The 15,525-nt window shown below is 39.3% G+C and overlaps 2 protein-coding genes across 4 annotated transcripts in view; one reads left to right on the top strand and one right to left on the bottom strand.

The window, feature by feature from the left end:
• The window catches only part of UBAC2 (UBA domain containing 2), a 199,886-nt gene that overhangs the window by 147,718 nt on the left and 36,643 nt on the right, over positions 1-15,525 (bottom strand). For all 3 annotated transcript variants that reach the window (XM_089679961.1, XM_089679959.1, XM_089679960.1), the window contains one exon: positions 10,760-10,866. In XM_089679961.1, coding sequence (XP_089536087.1) covers positions 10,760-10,866 — 107 coding nt within the window. The remainder of the gene's footprint in view (positions 1-10,759; positions 10,867-15,525) is intronic.
• On the top strand, positions 521-7,616 carry GPR18 (G protein-coupled receptor 18). Its single transcript, XM_089679998.1, has 2 exons — positions 521-619; positions 6,531-7,616. The coding sequence occupies exon 2, from the start codon at positions 6,560-6,562 to the stop codon at positions 7,550-7,552; it is 993 nt and encodes a 330-aa protein (XP_089536124.1). The 5' UTR covers positions 521-619; positions 6,531-6,559; the 3' UTR covers positions 7,553-7,616.

The following is a 15,525-nucleotide window of genomic DNA, read 5'->3' on the forward strand; positions in this document are numbered from 1 at the left end:
CCCAGCAAAGTGGGTGTTTGTTGTTTTTGTTTGTCAGTAAAATGTGGAAAAATAATCTTATAAATAAAAAATTAAAAATGCTGTAACTGTATTAATCCCTTTGCAGGGCTTGCCCTGGCCCTAATAAAGCCTTTTTGAATCACCTAATGATGTGTTTGTGAATTGTCAAGACCTGCTAAGGGTGTGCCACCCCTGGGAGTGGTAGAAAGTCCCAACCGTCCAGCAGCTCTCTAGGGAGTAGTTGCTACAGATATATTCAGGGTAATTCCAAAGTAAAAAGAAACATGTAGGTATGTGGCAGCAAATGCAGTATGCCTATTTGTAATACTTTTGTGTTGTCAATGTGAAGACAAAGTAATTTATTCCAAGATGCATGAAGCTCACCCACTACTTTTTTCTGCATCTTACAAATATGGGCATTTACTGAGTCTGATTCCTGTGAGGTCTAAAAGGGAAGCCAGATTTAAAGCTTAGTAACTTATACAGCACTGATGTCTGTTCACACTTCATTTTCACTTCCTGACAGCCAGTTTTGTGAACTATCAAGAGGAGGAAGTTTAAAGAAGCAGTTTGATGAGAGCACAGAGAAGAGTTGAAAATGTCCACCATGCATTGACAGGTACGTGCAAGGCATTTGCTTCACTGTTGAAAGAAAATAGGTCAGGATCACATATGCAAAACAGCAAAAGTACAGCAGAAGTTCAAACTATTATGTATCAGATTCAGTAAGGGAATTATTAAATTATAGAAAGAATTGCATAATTTAGCTACATTCATGATGATGTGATACTTCCACAAAAAAGGCTACTGATAAAATTGTAACATCAATTAATGACACAGCTATAAGTGGTCTAGATATTCAGGGAACACTTTTGTTCATGGATAGCCACAAGCAGACTAAGATCATGGGTTAGCCAGCTTCCTATGGCTGAAGTACTCCCACCACATCATCTGCCTGCACTTTTTCTGAATCTTTGTTTTTCTGGGAGTTTTGAGTGTTCCCACTCAACCTCTTACCTATCTTACCTATAGAGTTCCCTATACAGACAACAAAATCCCAGGTACTTTAGCTTTCCAGCATCCACCAAAAAACTAAAATATTAGTTGTAAATGGATTGACCCTTTAAAGGGATGCTGATGCTTTTAAGGGAAACACAAAGTCTTCGTGAGCTCCAGCTCAGTGTAATGTCCAGAATCTTCCCGGCATCCTCTTTAACTTAAATGCATTGCCCTGGTGCACTTTATTTGATTCCAATTTACTGCTTATACACACCTCTGCACAAATTCACTGACCAACAGATGCCCATCACCTTCACAATGCTCCCTACTTTTTTCTTTATTACAAGCATACATATATGCAAATACTAGGGCCAGTTTAGACAAGAACCATTTACCCTACCTGCATGTCTTTGGCGTATGGGGGGAAACTAGAGCACCCAGGAAAAAAAAACCCACGCAAGTGCAGGGTTGGGGCAGTGGGCCACTGTGCTGCTCCACTTTTGCTCACAAATGGATTTGCCTACAGACTTCCTTACAAACATTACTTCAGTATCAAAAGTAATATAATAATGTTGCCAGATCTATAGATGCAGGCTGAAATGTAATTCTGGTCTAAAAGGAGTATACAGGTGTGGAGCTTAAGTGGTTCATTATAACTGTACAAGCTTACTAGAGATTTAATTCTCCCCTTATTAAACTTTACTTACGCTATTCAAGCCTGGAGCATTGTGGACAATTTCAGTCTGCCAACTGCCTGATCTTACATACTGTACACTCAAACTGGGAGACAGGGTTGGCCAGTTGACAGGCCAACATCTATCAGACGTTTAGTGATTGCCAATCCTTATCGGTGAAAGTTGATATTTTTCTACCCTTACAGGTAACTTTTAGGTTGGACTCAGACCTGTGCATGTGGTAACATATGTTAAAACTTGTGGTTTAATGCACGGTACTGCAACACCCCTGCACTACAGTGTACTGCAGCACATGTATGTAAATGTACATTCCTATTGTGTTTACTGTGTTGCCCCAAATAAGTGTACATGAAATAAGGAAGCCACCTTTGAAAGCCTCCTCCTAGAAAAGCTAGCTCTTTGGTATTGCAGAGTCACAGACAGACAAGCATGCATCAAAAAAATAAATAAAATCCGGTTTTATTATCTCCATATGTGTTCCAGGTAGAAGGTGTATCAACAAGTATGACTTCTATAAAATACAGCAATGAGCTATAAATTATTGCATAAAAGAGAATACAAATGTTATATAGCACAGACAAATGTTTCCAATAATTAGACTTCATGTATCAGACAGTTTAAAACTGTAACCAATTAAAAAGTAAAATAATTTAAGAAATGTACTATAAAAACTATATTAAGGATAGCAGTCACAGAATAAAAGCAAAAAAAAAAAAACAAAGTTACTGGATTACTATTAAATGTATTATCAGGCTAATGAAAGGTGCAGTATGGGCTAACTGATGGTGATTATCCTTAAAAGGTTTAAAATAATAGGTAAGGTCTAATAGATGTGTTTGACAAAATAGCAAAGATTTTGTATATGACCAAGTTATACTTTACAGAGCAAGTATAGCCGCATATAGTGCTGTAGGCTGCACCTTGTTACCTACTATGTTGTAATGGAATATAGTTAAAGCAAGTGACAAATAATGAAACCGAGTTTAGAGCTTTGAAATTGCAACACCAAGTAAAGGGAAAGCTAGCTAAAAACAGAAACCCAGACAGGTCTTTGCAAAACCAAAAAAGTAAAATACCACACTACCCACACAATTAAACACATTATGAGCCTAATGTCCCCAATTAGCGAAGGGGACATAAATGACCACCCAGCAGATGATATAATACAGCCACTCATGTTGTTACTCAAATAACACTTCAGCCAACAGTCCCTTTTTACGTCATCATTCCAGATTATTTGATTCGTCAAGGGCAAGGAAATGGCACTAATAAAGTAAGCTAAGATTTTCTACAAAGCAGAGATTAAACAGATCAGAGATAACATTTAAAAAAGTATCCCTGTGTTGGGTTTTAAGGGACTAGTTGATATTTCGTAACATGTTACACCCATATTCAGGATGTAACATGCTACAAATAGACCGTCCCCCACTCCCCCCGATCCCTGTTGTGACAGCTAGCAAGGGACCTTCTCCCCACTAGCTGGTACAATTTAAAAAAGAAAAGTGGAAGTGCGGGGCACCGCCCACCTTGCCGCATCACTCATTAACAGTATTCTGTGAATGAGGACACTACAAGTTCCGACAGCCTTTGCAGCTATCGGCTTGTAGTTCTCAATGAACTGCTATGGCTGTGGAGCGGCGTGGTATTTAATTGAGTCTTACTGTCAGTAGTGTTTACTTGACCGTAAAAGGTGTACAGGTGCACAGATGCAATGACAGGTCTGCAGGGGACCTGCAAGGCACCAGCGATCTGCTGATCACTGGTGCAGTGCATCACAGGCTCTAGAAACAAAAAATAATAAATGCACATTTTATTATCTGCAAAGCATTTATCATTTTATGTTAAAAGGTAAACTTATCCTTGAAAGTATTAAGAGGTATACAATAAAAACTCTGCTTTGCTTGTGATTTTCCAAAGAGTCACCTAGGCACCTCTCTGACTTCAACATGTGTGCCCATTACCTATTAGATGTTACATACTTTCTCTATTTTAAGGTCATTACTGGCTCGATGTATAGTATAGTGGGTCTGTAATAAATTTGTGTGCATAATAAGCAATCAAAAAAAAATACATTATAAACTGAATTATGAATTAAAACTGATAAATATCTCTAAAAATGATAATTTCCTGGTGCCAATATAATTTCAAAAAAGTATGTACAACATTTGCTGCTTTTCAGTACTTTTATTCAAAGTGATTCTAAAGGATATATATTTTTTGCAAAGGATATATATTTTTTTGGTGGTCCCCCACCAGAGCTTCTGCTTCCTCCCCCCTCCTAATATACACTCGCTCCGAAGCCACGCTCCGTGTGCCCACTGAAATACACAGCGTGACTCATCCCCACCCCCGTTCTCTCTTCACTATGATTGACAGCAGCAGGAGCCAATGGTTCCCGCTGCTGCCTCTCTGTCTGGAGTAGAGCCAAGAGAGCTGCTGCTCTCATGCACAGCGCTGTATCGAGAGAGAGCTCAGGTAAGTAATAGAGGGAGCAGGATTGATGTAAAAAAAAAAAAAAAAAAAAAAAAAAAAATTTACCTTTAGAAGCCAAGTAATAAGGAACTCATTCTCACAACAAACCTGTACTGACATAATTTACATAGGCTGCGTCCATTCTGAAAATGTAATTTACCTTGCTTGGTCATTTAGAAAGGAAAAAGTATACAACAACTGAAATCAATGAATCAATGATAGGTTGACAGGAGCCACAGCTATTCACATATAACCACACATTGTGCAATTACCAGCAATTAGGGACCAATGAGCAGCCCTAGATGCAAACAGTTTATATCTGTATGCAACTGGTAATAGGCTGTGTGAATGAGGCCTAATCCAGAAAGCACGGAAGCCAACACATTAGTATTTGCAGAAGGAGATGTCAGCAATGACAGCCTCCATTATTCTCTCAGTACAGGAATGTAATGGCTGAAAATAACAGGTCAGTAGTTTGGCAGCTGTAGTTGAAAGCATCAATCACAAGAACAGTCTTCATTTCCACAAATCCAAACACACAATTAAAAACAATAAAATATGGAAGTTCAAATTGCAGGTTAGCTGCTGTGGGGCAATACGGACAGTTCCCATGAAAGATTTACAAGCATTGTCAAGGTGAAAAGTACTACAAGAAAACAACCATATAGAAAAAGTATGGAATATAAACATCTAGGAAACAGAGTGTTGGTTAATATTAAAATGGGCCCACACGGGCCTATTCACAATAAAGTATTTACATAATCTAAACAAGCAGCTAAAGCATTTATAACAAGCCCTCGTTCACTTTTATAGCTATAGACATTGTGTAGATATTAATCTTCAAAATTCACTACAGAGGCTGTGAAACTTTAAGTTTTTTCATATTACTTTCTAAGCAGATCTTGGAAGCCTGCCAGCCCTCTAAAATAAACATACAGCAAGTGTTTCTAGGCTTAGAAACCGACAGAAAATGGATTTTAGAGATGGACGAAAAACGGATTTATGGATTTTGGAGTTTTGGTTGTGATCTTTGAGGATCTTTAAACATTAGATTACTTCAAAAAGTCAACATTATTCAGAAATTGAAACAAATACATGTGTTGTCACTGTTCATTTGGATGTAAAAGTTTTAGTTTTAGTCATAGTCTGACTAAAATGCCATTTTAGTTCTAGTCGTATTTTAGTCATCTGAATTGTTTTCACTGTATTTTAGTCAACTAAAATCTCCAGTACATTTTGTGGATGAATGTGTGGAACTGCATGGGAAAGGGAAAAGGATTGATGATTTGGTTAATTAGAGAGCAGAACACTGACAGCGGAACAGAAAGGTGTGATTAGATGAAAGTGTGCAGCATGCTTTTTGAGGATGGGGAGTTGACCTAAAAATGGGGATGGGGGGTAAATGAGGGTGAGGGACAGCACAGGGCAGGGTGCATTTTACTTTGGGGATGGGGAGGTAACCTGAAAGTGGGGATGGGGAGGTAAATTGGTGTTTAGGGAGTGTACAGTGCAGGTTGCATTATACTTTGGGGATGGGGAGGTAACCTGAAAATGGGGATGGGGAGGTAAATTGGGGTTTAGGGAGTGCACAGTGCAGGGTGCATTATACTTTGGGGATGGGGAGGTAACCTGAAAGTGGGGATGGGGAGGTAAATTAGGGTTTAGGGAGTGCACAGTGCATTATACTTTGGGGATGGGGAGGTAACCTGAAAGTGGGGATGGGGAGGTAAATTGGGGTTAGGGAGTGCACATGCCAGAGAACTGAACGGTCTGTGGAGGCTTTACATAGTGCTAAGCACTGCTTCCTTGATGGAAGGGGAAACACTCAACGTCACATCCAGACAGACACAAATCTGATGGAGGAGTTTATCTTCTGTCGTTTCCAGAGCATCCCAGGCAACAGGCAGACAGAGGAAGCCTGCGTCTCTCAGCCAATACAGCTTGCCAATAGAGTCAGGGGGCTGGGGCTTTAACGGACAGGCAGAGCTCTGGGAAAAAAGAAAGTTCAAGTGGGTAAATGTTCCTCCCTCGCATTTCATTCTGTTTTTGTTTGTTGGTGAAAACTGGAATTGATTTTTGTCAATTTACTTAATTCTAATCCTGTTTTTGTTTAGTTTTCCTCCCTGAAAACATGCAGCTGATGAAAAAGTATGGCGAAAATAGTTTTGATGATGAAATTAACACTCTGAGCTGTAAATTCGTCTGTTCTGTGCAATGATACATTTATTGAACTAAAAATAACCTTTTTTGATTGTTAAAAACAGAAATAACACATGATAATGAAAAAACATTACCTACCTCTTGTAGCCACTAAAACTGCACAGTATCCACTAATTTATTAACAACTGTTCTTTTGTGTCGTAGAGTACCTGGGATTTGCTTAACATAAAATTATGGATATTGTAAATCAAAGTCAAACTCGTGCTCCAGATGTCTGGTTGTTTCAAGAATATGGAATCCCTGCACTTGTATATTACAGTATTGTCTTCCCAATTGGACTGTTTGTTAATGTCACAGCACTCTGGGTCTTTAGTTGCACCACTAAAAAAAGAACAACGGTTACTGTATACATGATGAACGTGGCACTGCTAGATTTAATGTTTTTACTGTTTGTTCCTTTCCGGATAATGTACTACGCCAAACAATCCTGGCCATTTGGAGATGTGTTCTGCCGAATTATGGGTGCACTTACTGTATTTTATCCAAGTGTGACATTATGGCTGCTTGCTTTTATCAGTACGGATCGGTATATGGCCATCGTGCAGCCCAAGCACATCAAAGAACTGAAGAACATCTCCAAAGCAATGGCAGCATGTTTTGGAATTTGGATAATGACAATAGTGACCACAACTCCTTTGCTCTTTGTATATGAGGACCCCGACAAAGACTTTAATTTCACCACTTGCTTTAAAATGTTTGATCTCATCCACTTTAAACGAAACAGTATCTTGAACTTTGCACGCTTAATTTTCTTTTTTCTGATCCCTCTGCTCATCATGATAGGCTGTTATAGCATCATAATCTACAGCCTAGTGATTGGAAGAACTTCTCGACTAAAGCCCAAAGCAAAAAGAAAATCCATACAGATCATTGTCACACTAGTTGTGCAAGTTCTGCTCTGTTTTGTACCATTTCATGTGTGTTTTTTGATACTCATGACCCAGCAGGCACATGAGCACTACATTTTATGGGGGCAGGTGTCTACCTTCTTGATGAACCTGAGTACATGCTTGGATATAATCTTGTATTACATTGTCTCAAAGCAGTTTCAGGCAAGAGTTATCAGTGTCATCTGGTACCGCAACTATCTGCGCAGTGTACGTAGGAAGAGCATGAGAGCGGGCAGCATTCGTTCCTTGAGTAATGTTAACAGTGAAATGATTTGATAAATGTACATTTACTATATGGATATATAAAATATATTTTCAATAAAAGTATATGATAAAAATAGGATAACTTTCAGTTGATCAAGTTTAAAACAGCACTCACAGAGACCTTTATTTAAAGTGGACCATTCTCCCCTTTTATAAAAATCACAGCAGCATACAGCTCTGCATACGGATATGAACTCATCTTACGTTCATTAGTTAAACATATTTGCACTTACTTACAATTAAGTATGTTCCACTTCCTGGATGAATGAGGCACTGGTTATGTACCAGGGCCTCACAGATGCATCCTGGGAAGTTCCTGTCACAAGGTACAATGCAATTTTTGAAAAAAAAAAAAAAGAAAAAGAGGATACATAACCCAAAGTTTTTGGAAAATATAAAAGATGATGTTACGCCGAGTAACGAGTAAATAGAAAACAAACATGTCACTCTTTAAAATTGCACACTCCCGTGCAACGGCGACAAACTAAGTAAATTATACTATTCATAGGTGACAGTTACCACTTTAGCTTTACAGAAGAGAAAAGGTCTAGTGCTAGAACTACTGGCCATGATCTGACGATACCTCACATATGTGGGACGCTGTTTGTGTGAGTGCGAGACCAACGCGTGTGTTCACCTTTGAGAGCAAGCACGGATGGGAACGAAGGCATGGGCAGGGCACTTTTGTTTTTTAGGGGTTTTTTTACACTGTCACTAATTTTTTTTTTTTTTAGAACTTTTATTGCGGTCACAAGGAATGTAAACATCTGTGACACGTGACAGGCATTTTTTAATGGAGGGATCTGGGGTCTATAAGACCAATTCCGGCTTTGTTCCACTGTTCGGCCAGCCAGTAGACACACAGACTGGTCACTCAGGATTCCAAGTGGAACCGGAGATCCCAAAAGGGAGGCAGAAGGGCAGACAAAAGGTGGCAGGGGGTTTGCTGTCCCCTCCCACTCCTTGTAGAAGCAATCGAGCAGCTAGTTAGCTGCTCCGATTGCTTGTACAAGAGAGCCGACTGCCAGTTAACAAAAAAAACAGGTACAACCATTGAAAGTCCAGCGACGCACAGAGCCATCATTGTTAGCAAAAAAGAAAGAGAAACTACTCCTGCCATTGCCTTCTGTGCTGTAGTGCAGGCTATGCTGGATAGGGCAGAAGGGATTGTACACACTCTTTTAGCCCCTAATGTGGGACATATTGAAAATAACAGAACACCTATAGTCTAGTAATTATTTAGTCTGTTAGCAGATCAACCTCTACATTTTCAACACAGCACCAAAAAATAGAGAGCAACTGAGCACGTGCAGAGCAGGGTGGAACACTGTATTATTAGAATTTAAACAATATAGGCACTTATTTTCAACGTTTACCATAGCTATACCTGGAAAAGGGGATAGTATCAAGTGATTGAGTAGAGCTTAATTTTCTGACTAAAGTTCCACTCAAGTTCACAACAATCAAAAGAACAGAGGAAGTGTTGTTAAATGATGACTAAGCCCTGGTGGGCTGGGCAAAATGAATCAGGGTGTGTGGTTTGGTGAAGACATGCAGGCTGAGGCCGCTCCTCAAAGTTTATTCACCTGGAAAGGTTGGAAGTAGTGGCGATCCTTTCCTCTTTACATTTACTAGCTATCTGATTTGGTATCAGGACAAGCCTGCACTCCATGCTCTGGGACACAGAGATATACTTTCACTTCAACTTTGAGCAGCACCAAATGCTGTATGACAGGTCACAAAAATTGCATTATTTACAATCTCAAATGGCCTAATTGTGTGAACTATTAATTAAAAGCACTTTGAGTTTAACTGGGGAAACAGTATGAGAGCATGACAGATTAAATATAACTGGGTCCATTTTCATATCCCCAAAATGGCCTGTATGAAAAAACTGTCAGGCCTATATATGGCTAAAATAATGTTAAAGCAGATTGTATACTGCTCAAGATGAGTGTCTCCACTGCAAAATCTTCAAATGGCAATTTCACTATTTGCACGTTGGAAAAACAGTCAGAAAAAGAAATGAAGCACTGTGCTAAAGGCTGCAGCTAATTTTTTATTTTGTTTAAACAGCAGCAGAGGTCAACTGTTACTTGTTTCTTACTAACAGAACTTTTTCAGAGTGGATGAAATGTATTTTTTTAAAGCAGTCTTTTAGAAAATACGGTTTTCACCTCTGCTACATTTTACTTTTGCACCTCAGTGCTACTGAATAGCCTTTTTCAGGAAAGCAGCTGGGAGACAGGGACAGAATATCATCACCCGCTAACAAGAAGAGGTTCTAAACAAGAACTTCATAGCAGAATCACCAGGTATTATTTTAATAAAAGCTACAGATATAAAAATATTTAAAATATTTAAAACTTATTAAAAAGTTAAGGATTAAATTAGATTTTTTTTTAATTGGGATTAGATTTATTGCATCATCCTTTGGAACTTCTGCTACTTTAACAAGAAGGCAGGCAGTGTTTGTGGGATATTGTTAAGATGGGGGTCAGGGCTGCATAGGGTACCATTCGCACAGGCATTTATCTACTGACTCCTGCTGCTGTCAATGACCACTGCAGGTAAACATGGCCAAATGCACACAAAGAGCAAGGTATGGGCTCAGCAGCAGCTGTCAATCCCAAGAGCGTGAATCAGATCCCTGCCTCTGAGATTTGCAGTGGTGCTAAATGCCTGCGTAAATTGTACCAAGGGCTGGCTGCGAATGACTAATTGCCAGTTGGGCACAAAATCGGCCCCATCATACACCTACAGTACATTGCCCTCTCATAGAGAAGCACTGACAACAAAGGATGGAAACTGTGTGTTCACCAAATAGATTAGTCAGTGCAAAAGACACTTTGCCAATCCATTCCCTAGGTTTTTCAAGAAAAATCAATGTTCTCCTTTAATGTATAGCTGCCATTACCATTTAGATGCTGAATAGGCTGTGGCAGTACAATGCAGACACCAATCAGTAAGTACACAGCCCTATGGCTGTCCTGTTTAGTGCTCAGCTAGAGAAAGCTGAAAATACAGTAAAAGCAACATCTACAGTGTACACATGTAGGAGGTACAGCTTGAGGTTGAGTTCCTGCACAGAGTGAAAAAAAACCACAAGTCTGCAATGCATTGTGGTAAACAAAGACCTCCTATGAGTTTCACACTACGTGGTTCTCACGTAATTGTTCTCTTTTCAGAAAACTGGTATTTAAAGAAATAATTACTTACAACCCAGATGGTAAAGTGCTGAGGTTTACACCACTGACAATCTGTACAGCTTCAACGAGAAGGAGATCAAAAACTGCTGAGAGAATCCAGGACCCCAATAAATATGACTGCAAGAAAAATTAAACATGTATTTAAAAAGGTGCAAATAAGTAAAATGACTTGTATACAATCCAATATTAAAGATCTTTTCAATCAAAAAATGTTTAAGCCTAAGTGCAGCCAAATAGAAAAAAAAAATCAACACTCAAAACATAACTTATAGTCAGTAGAATGTGCCCTTTGTGCTGATGCCCCTCCTTTTAGGTAATATCCTCCTCTGTCCATAACCCCCTCATTCCCTCCACCATAATCTTCCAGTGTGGCAGGGGTAATAGAACTAACGAGCCATCACAAGCTCTCACCAAGAGTGCCGGACTATGCTCACCCTTTCCACCCAGCTGTTCCATTCACAGAAGTTATACTACATTTTCTACGAATGAAACATGATCTCTGAATGGAGGACGGGTGGACAAATGAAAGGTCCATCTCCTTCAGTCATAGATCATGTTTCATTTGCAGAAGCTGTTGTATAACTTCTGTGAATGGAACAGCTGGGTGGAAAGGGTGAGAAAAGTCAGGCACTCTTGATGAGAGCTTGTGACAGCCCCTTCATTCTATTGATTTTTCTGTTTTTGTTTTGGCTACACTTAGGCTTTAAGATGTGTGGGAAAGGACCCATGTCTGTTTTGTATCTGTTTCTATTTCCCCTACTACTCCAGTGACAGGTTCTTAGTGGGACAGAAAATCATTTTAAATCTGTCCAGCAGGGACTTGGACAACAGCAAACGCTTTTTCAGTAGAATAAGTACCTCTGTGTTATCTTTTTTTTTCTCTCTAAGGGCTTGTTCACACTGGCCATGTGCTGAACACTCTGGTTTTAGCATGCAGGAAGCTGTCAGTTTTGCAGTGAAGTGTGATATGTGTTAAGCACATCACTGTGTTTACTTTTTTAAACTTTATTTGAGAAAAAAAAAAAAAAAGACACTTCATTTATGTCTCATATAAGCAAAGTGCATTGTGCTGCAGTGCGGTGACATGCAGGGATGTCCAATAGACTATAGAAAATTGCAGCACATCTTTTTTTTTGCCATACTGCACATCAAAATTGTAGTATGAATGGGCCGCAACATTGCTGCGATAGCCTTGCATTGACTGGCATTTATTCAATGCAGAAAACCGTTAGTGGCTGCACATAGTTTGAATGAGCCCTGTAGGTCCATTCACACCAGATGTGGCTGGTCTGCATTGGGTGACTATACTAGCACAGTCCCACTGCAAGGAAAGGCAAAATAGCTTATCTCTGGTGCAGCTGGTTGACACCACATTGCCGTGGTTTGTGGGTACTATACCATTTCAATAAAGTTGAATGAAAAAGATTGAAAAAAAGAGAACAGTGTGATTTACTGGGATTGGAGCATCAGCACTGCACTGATCGCAGAGCACATCGGCAGCTGGTTCCCTTTATTGTCCAGGTATCACAGAATTGAAAAGCTAGGGAAAATCTTCCCTATGAAGACACATAAATAAAACTGACAAACGCTCAAGCCGTGTCCCACTGTGATAAAACTTTAGCTGGGATAAGGCTGTAATCTTTTGTGGTCTGGTTAGGTTAAAAAATTTAAAATTGTGTTGTGTCAAGTTGAGTTTAAGGGCAGCACGTGTATATAATGTCTAGCTGTCCAAACGTGATGAAAGAGATGCAAAGAAATTAAGCTTCTGGCATCTGATCTCCTCACTTGCTGCTAACAGTAGAACAATATGTGTGCGCTCCATCAAAATATATACAGAAAAACCTGATACCAAGACATGCAAACACAGAAGAGTTTACAAAGGAGCTGGGGATCTTCTCATCAGTCAGCATACCACACATAATGTTACGTACAAGCCTTCTCATTTCCCATCAAATGACATAAATTAGTTTTTTTGATGAACTTATTTAAAGAGAACAGTAGCAACAAAGGTTCATGTAGGAAAGGCCTTCAGTTCAGACTCTCTCTACATTCCTTCTTTTAGATTGTAAACTCCAAGAGCAGGGCCTTCCTATTCCTTTTATATTGAAATTGTACTGTCTGCCTTTATATTATCAAGCATTGTGAAAACTGTTGGCGCTATATAAAACCTGTAAAATAATTACACAGGGTTCCTGTTGGTACAGAGGCATGACTTACATCTCCTACTGTCGGTTCATACTGAATCCGACTTTGAAATTGCGCAAGTTCACTTGAAGTAGCACAAATTGCATGTCCGTGCAACTTGGCTGACATCTGTGTGACTTCATGCACAGATGTCTATGCAAGTCACACAAAGAAAAAAAAACACCACAAAAAATAGCGCAGGAACCTTTTTTTTTTCAAATCGGTGTGGCACCACAAAGTCGGAGTCGCATCAATTAGAACACATCCATTGCGGACAATAGGGTACGACTTGTCATGTGATTTGAAACTGTCAAATTGCACCGGTGTGAACCAGGGCATAATGCTTCACACCTACATTTTCATTTCTCCACTGCACCAACAAGGGACATGCAAACGAGAGCAACCCCTATCTGTGCATCTGAAATATCAGTAGACAGATCATACACAAGTCATAATTAGAGGCGCTTGGAGCCTCCATTTTGCCCATCTGTGGTGGTGACAGCAAACAGTTCTCTCTGGATGATATACAATACATGATCTGCAGATGCTTGAACTAACATTCATAACAAAATGGAGATTCCATTTAAAATGAATGCCCCATTGTGTCAGCCATAAAACATAATACAAAGTAAAAACATAGAAAATACCACCGTTTTTACCTTTCAAATGGCATATGTATTTCTTAGGCTAGAAAGTTAAAATATTATCAATGATCAAAGGCAGTAAAACAAATATGCAGCGCTATACAATCAAGTGATCAAGTGAAAAAAAGACGCAAAATATCTGCGTGAAATAATGAGATGAACTAAATATTGTGGCAAGTGAAAAAGTGAATGGATGAAATAAATTCACACAGATGAATCAATTAATTCAACACTAGAAGTATACATCATATATAAATAGGTTATGAAGTTCATAAAAGTGCTAATAAAGTGCTAATAAATCCATATTCCAGTAAACTTGTGACTGGATGAAAATCAAAAAGTGATTGATGCAATACTCCAAATGTAAACAGTGACTCCGGTGACTGGGAAGCAGGAACGTTGAAATAACTCCAGTGCTTGTAACTTCAAATGGTGATAAAATGGTATGTGCTTGCACTTACCAGAAGCGCAAGTTATATGCGCATATAGCAATAATCTCCAAAAGGGACCCTGTTGGTCGTCATGGATCTGGTCAGGGACAGAAGGGGGCTCCACTGGCACATACAAACAACAGGGGAAGCACTCCAGACATCACTAACGGACCAATCCAGCAAACAGGGACAGCTCTTTATCATCAGACTTAGCCAAAGTATACTTATACTGCCAGATGGTAATCCTCCACCTTAAATGGCTCAGTAATCAAGCCACCAGAGACATAGGTATTATAGTGTAGTAAATGTAATCAGAATTCGGCAACGTAATCCAAATATTTGCATAGAATGCAGATCAGGCTTACATAGACAGTGTTAAAGATGCCCGCCAGACCATCATGCGGCCTCGGCGGCGTGACGTCAGCACGGCAAGACTCCTCCCTGACGTGTTTTGTGCGACAGCATGTTATCCCTTCGATAACGTCGAACGTCACTTGCCACAATAGTTAGTTCATCTCATTATTTCACGCAGATATTTCGCGTTTTTTTTTTGATCACTTGATTGTATAGCGCTGCATATTTGTTTTACTGTATATTTAAGGATTAAGGGGTTTTATCCTTTATGATAGCAGCTCATTTGTGAGCTTGCCTATATTCATTTTATTTAACATTTTAATGATCAAAGGCAAGATATATCTCATGTAACTATGTACTTGCAAAAAGCCAGTAAAAAAATAATCATGCCTTTGGGAAGGCACACTCATTGCTAACTGCACATTTCTTGAAAAAAAAACCAAAACATTCCGTTCTGGGTGATCAGTGTAGATTGCACGGATACAAAAAAACCTTGCAGATTCCTACCTTTTGTTATTCTGTAGAAATCAATGTTTGCCTGTGCCCATGCGCAAAATGAATGTGATTTTATAATGATCCATCAGCTGCTGTACTTGCACGGTTCTAATGAGAAGAGTGGCAGGGTCTGCACCACTTTAGTTGCGATTTCCCTTTGGGGGTAGCACACCAAAAATTAGATTTCTGTTGCAGGGGATGCCAAAGATCTGACTTGTATCTTAGTGAAGACTTCTGGGAAAATCAGTAAGAAATCTCACAAGCAAGAAATTACATTTCTGGTGACGTTTTGTACAACATCTGTGTACAGAACACCTCCAGGTTGCCATGTTACATTGCATTTAACTGAAAATTACAGCCCTGCAGATTGAAAAGGAAAGGTCATTTTTAAGAACAATGAATTACAATATGACTTGTATTCTTACACTTGTAGGTACTTAAAATCCCTGCACCCCAATTTCTAGCTTCCTCTTGGCCAGTATAGCAACGTCTCACTGCTGTTGAACACTTGATACATTTTTACCTTGCGTAGATTGACTTCATAAGGACCATAAAAAAAAGGACAGGTAATAAAATGCCAGAAACCCCATCTTAGCAAAAAAAAATTTCCCTTTATAGAATTAGAAGAACCGGATTATGAATTAAGATGAGTCTAGAGAGAGGAGCCT

This window comes from Staurois parvus, unplaced genomic scaffold (genome assembly GCF_062004578.1).
Source record: "Staurois parvus isolate SC_StPar_1 unplaced genomic scaffold, SC_StPar_1.0 ptg000233l, whole genome shotgun sequence".
Classification (NCBI taxonomy): Eukaryota; Metazoa; Chordata; class Amphibia; order Anura; family Ranidae; genus Staurois; species Staurois parvus.

Excerpts from the sequence above, each read along its gene's own strand:
- GPR18 (XM_089679998.1), top strand. The coding sequence starts at position 6,560 with ATGGATATTGTAAATCAAAGTCAAACTCGTGCTCCAGATGTCTGGTTG.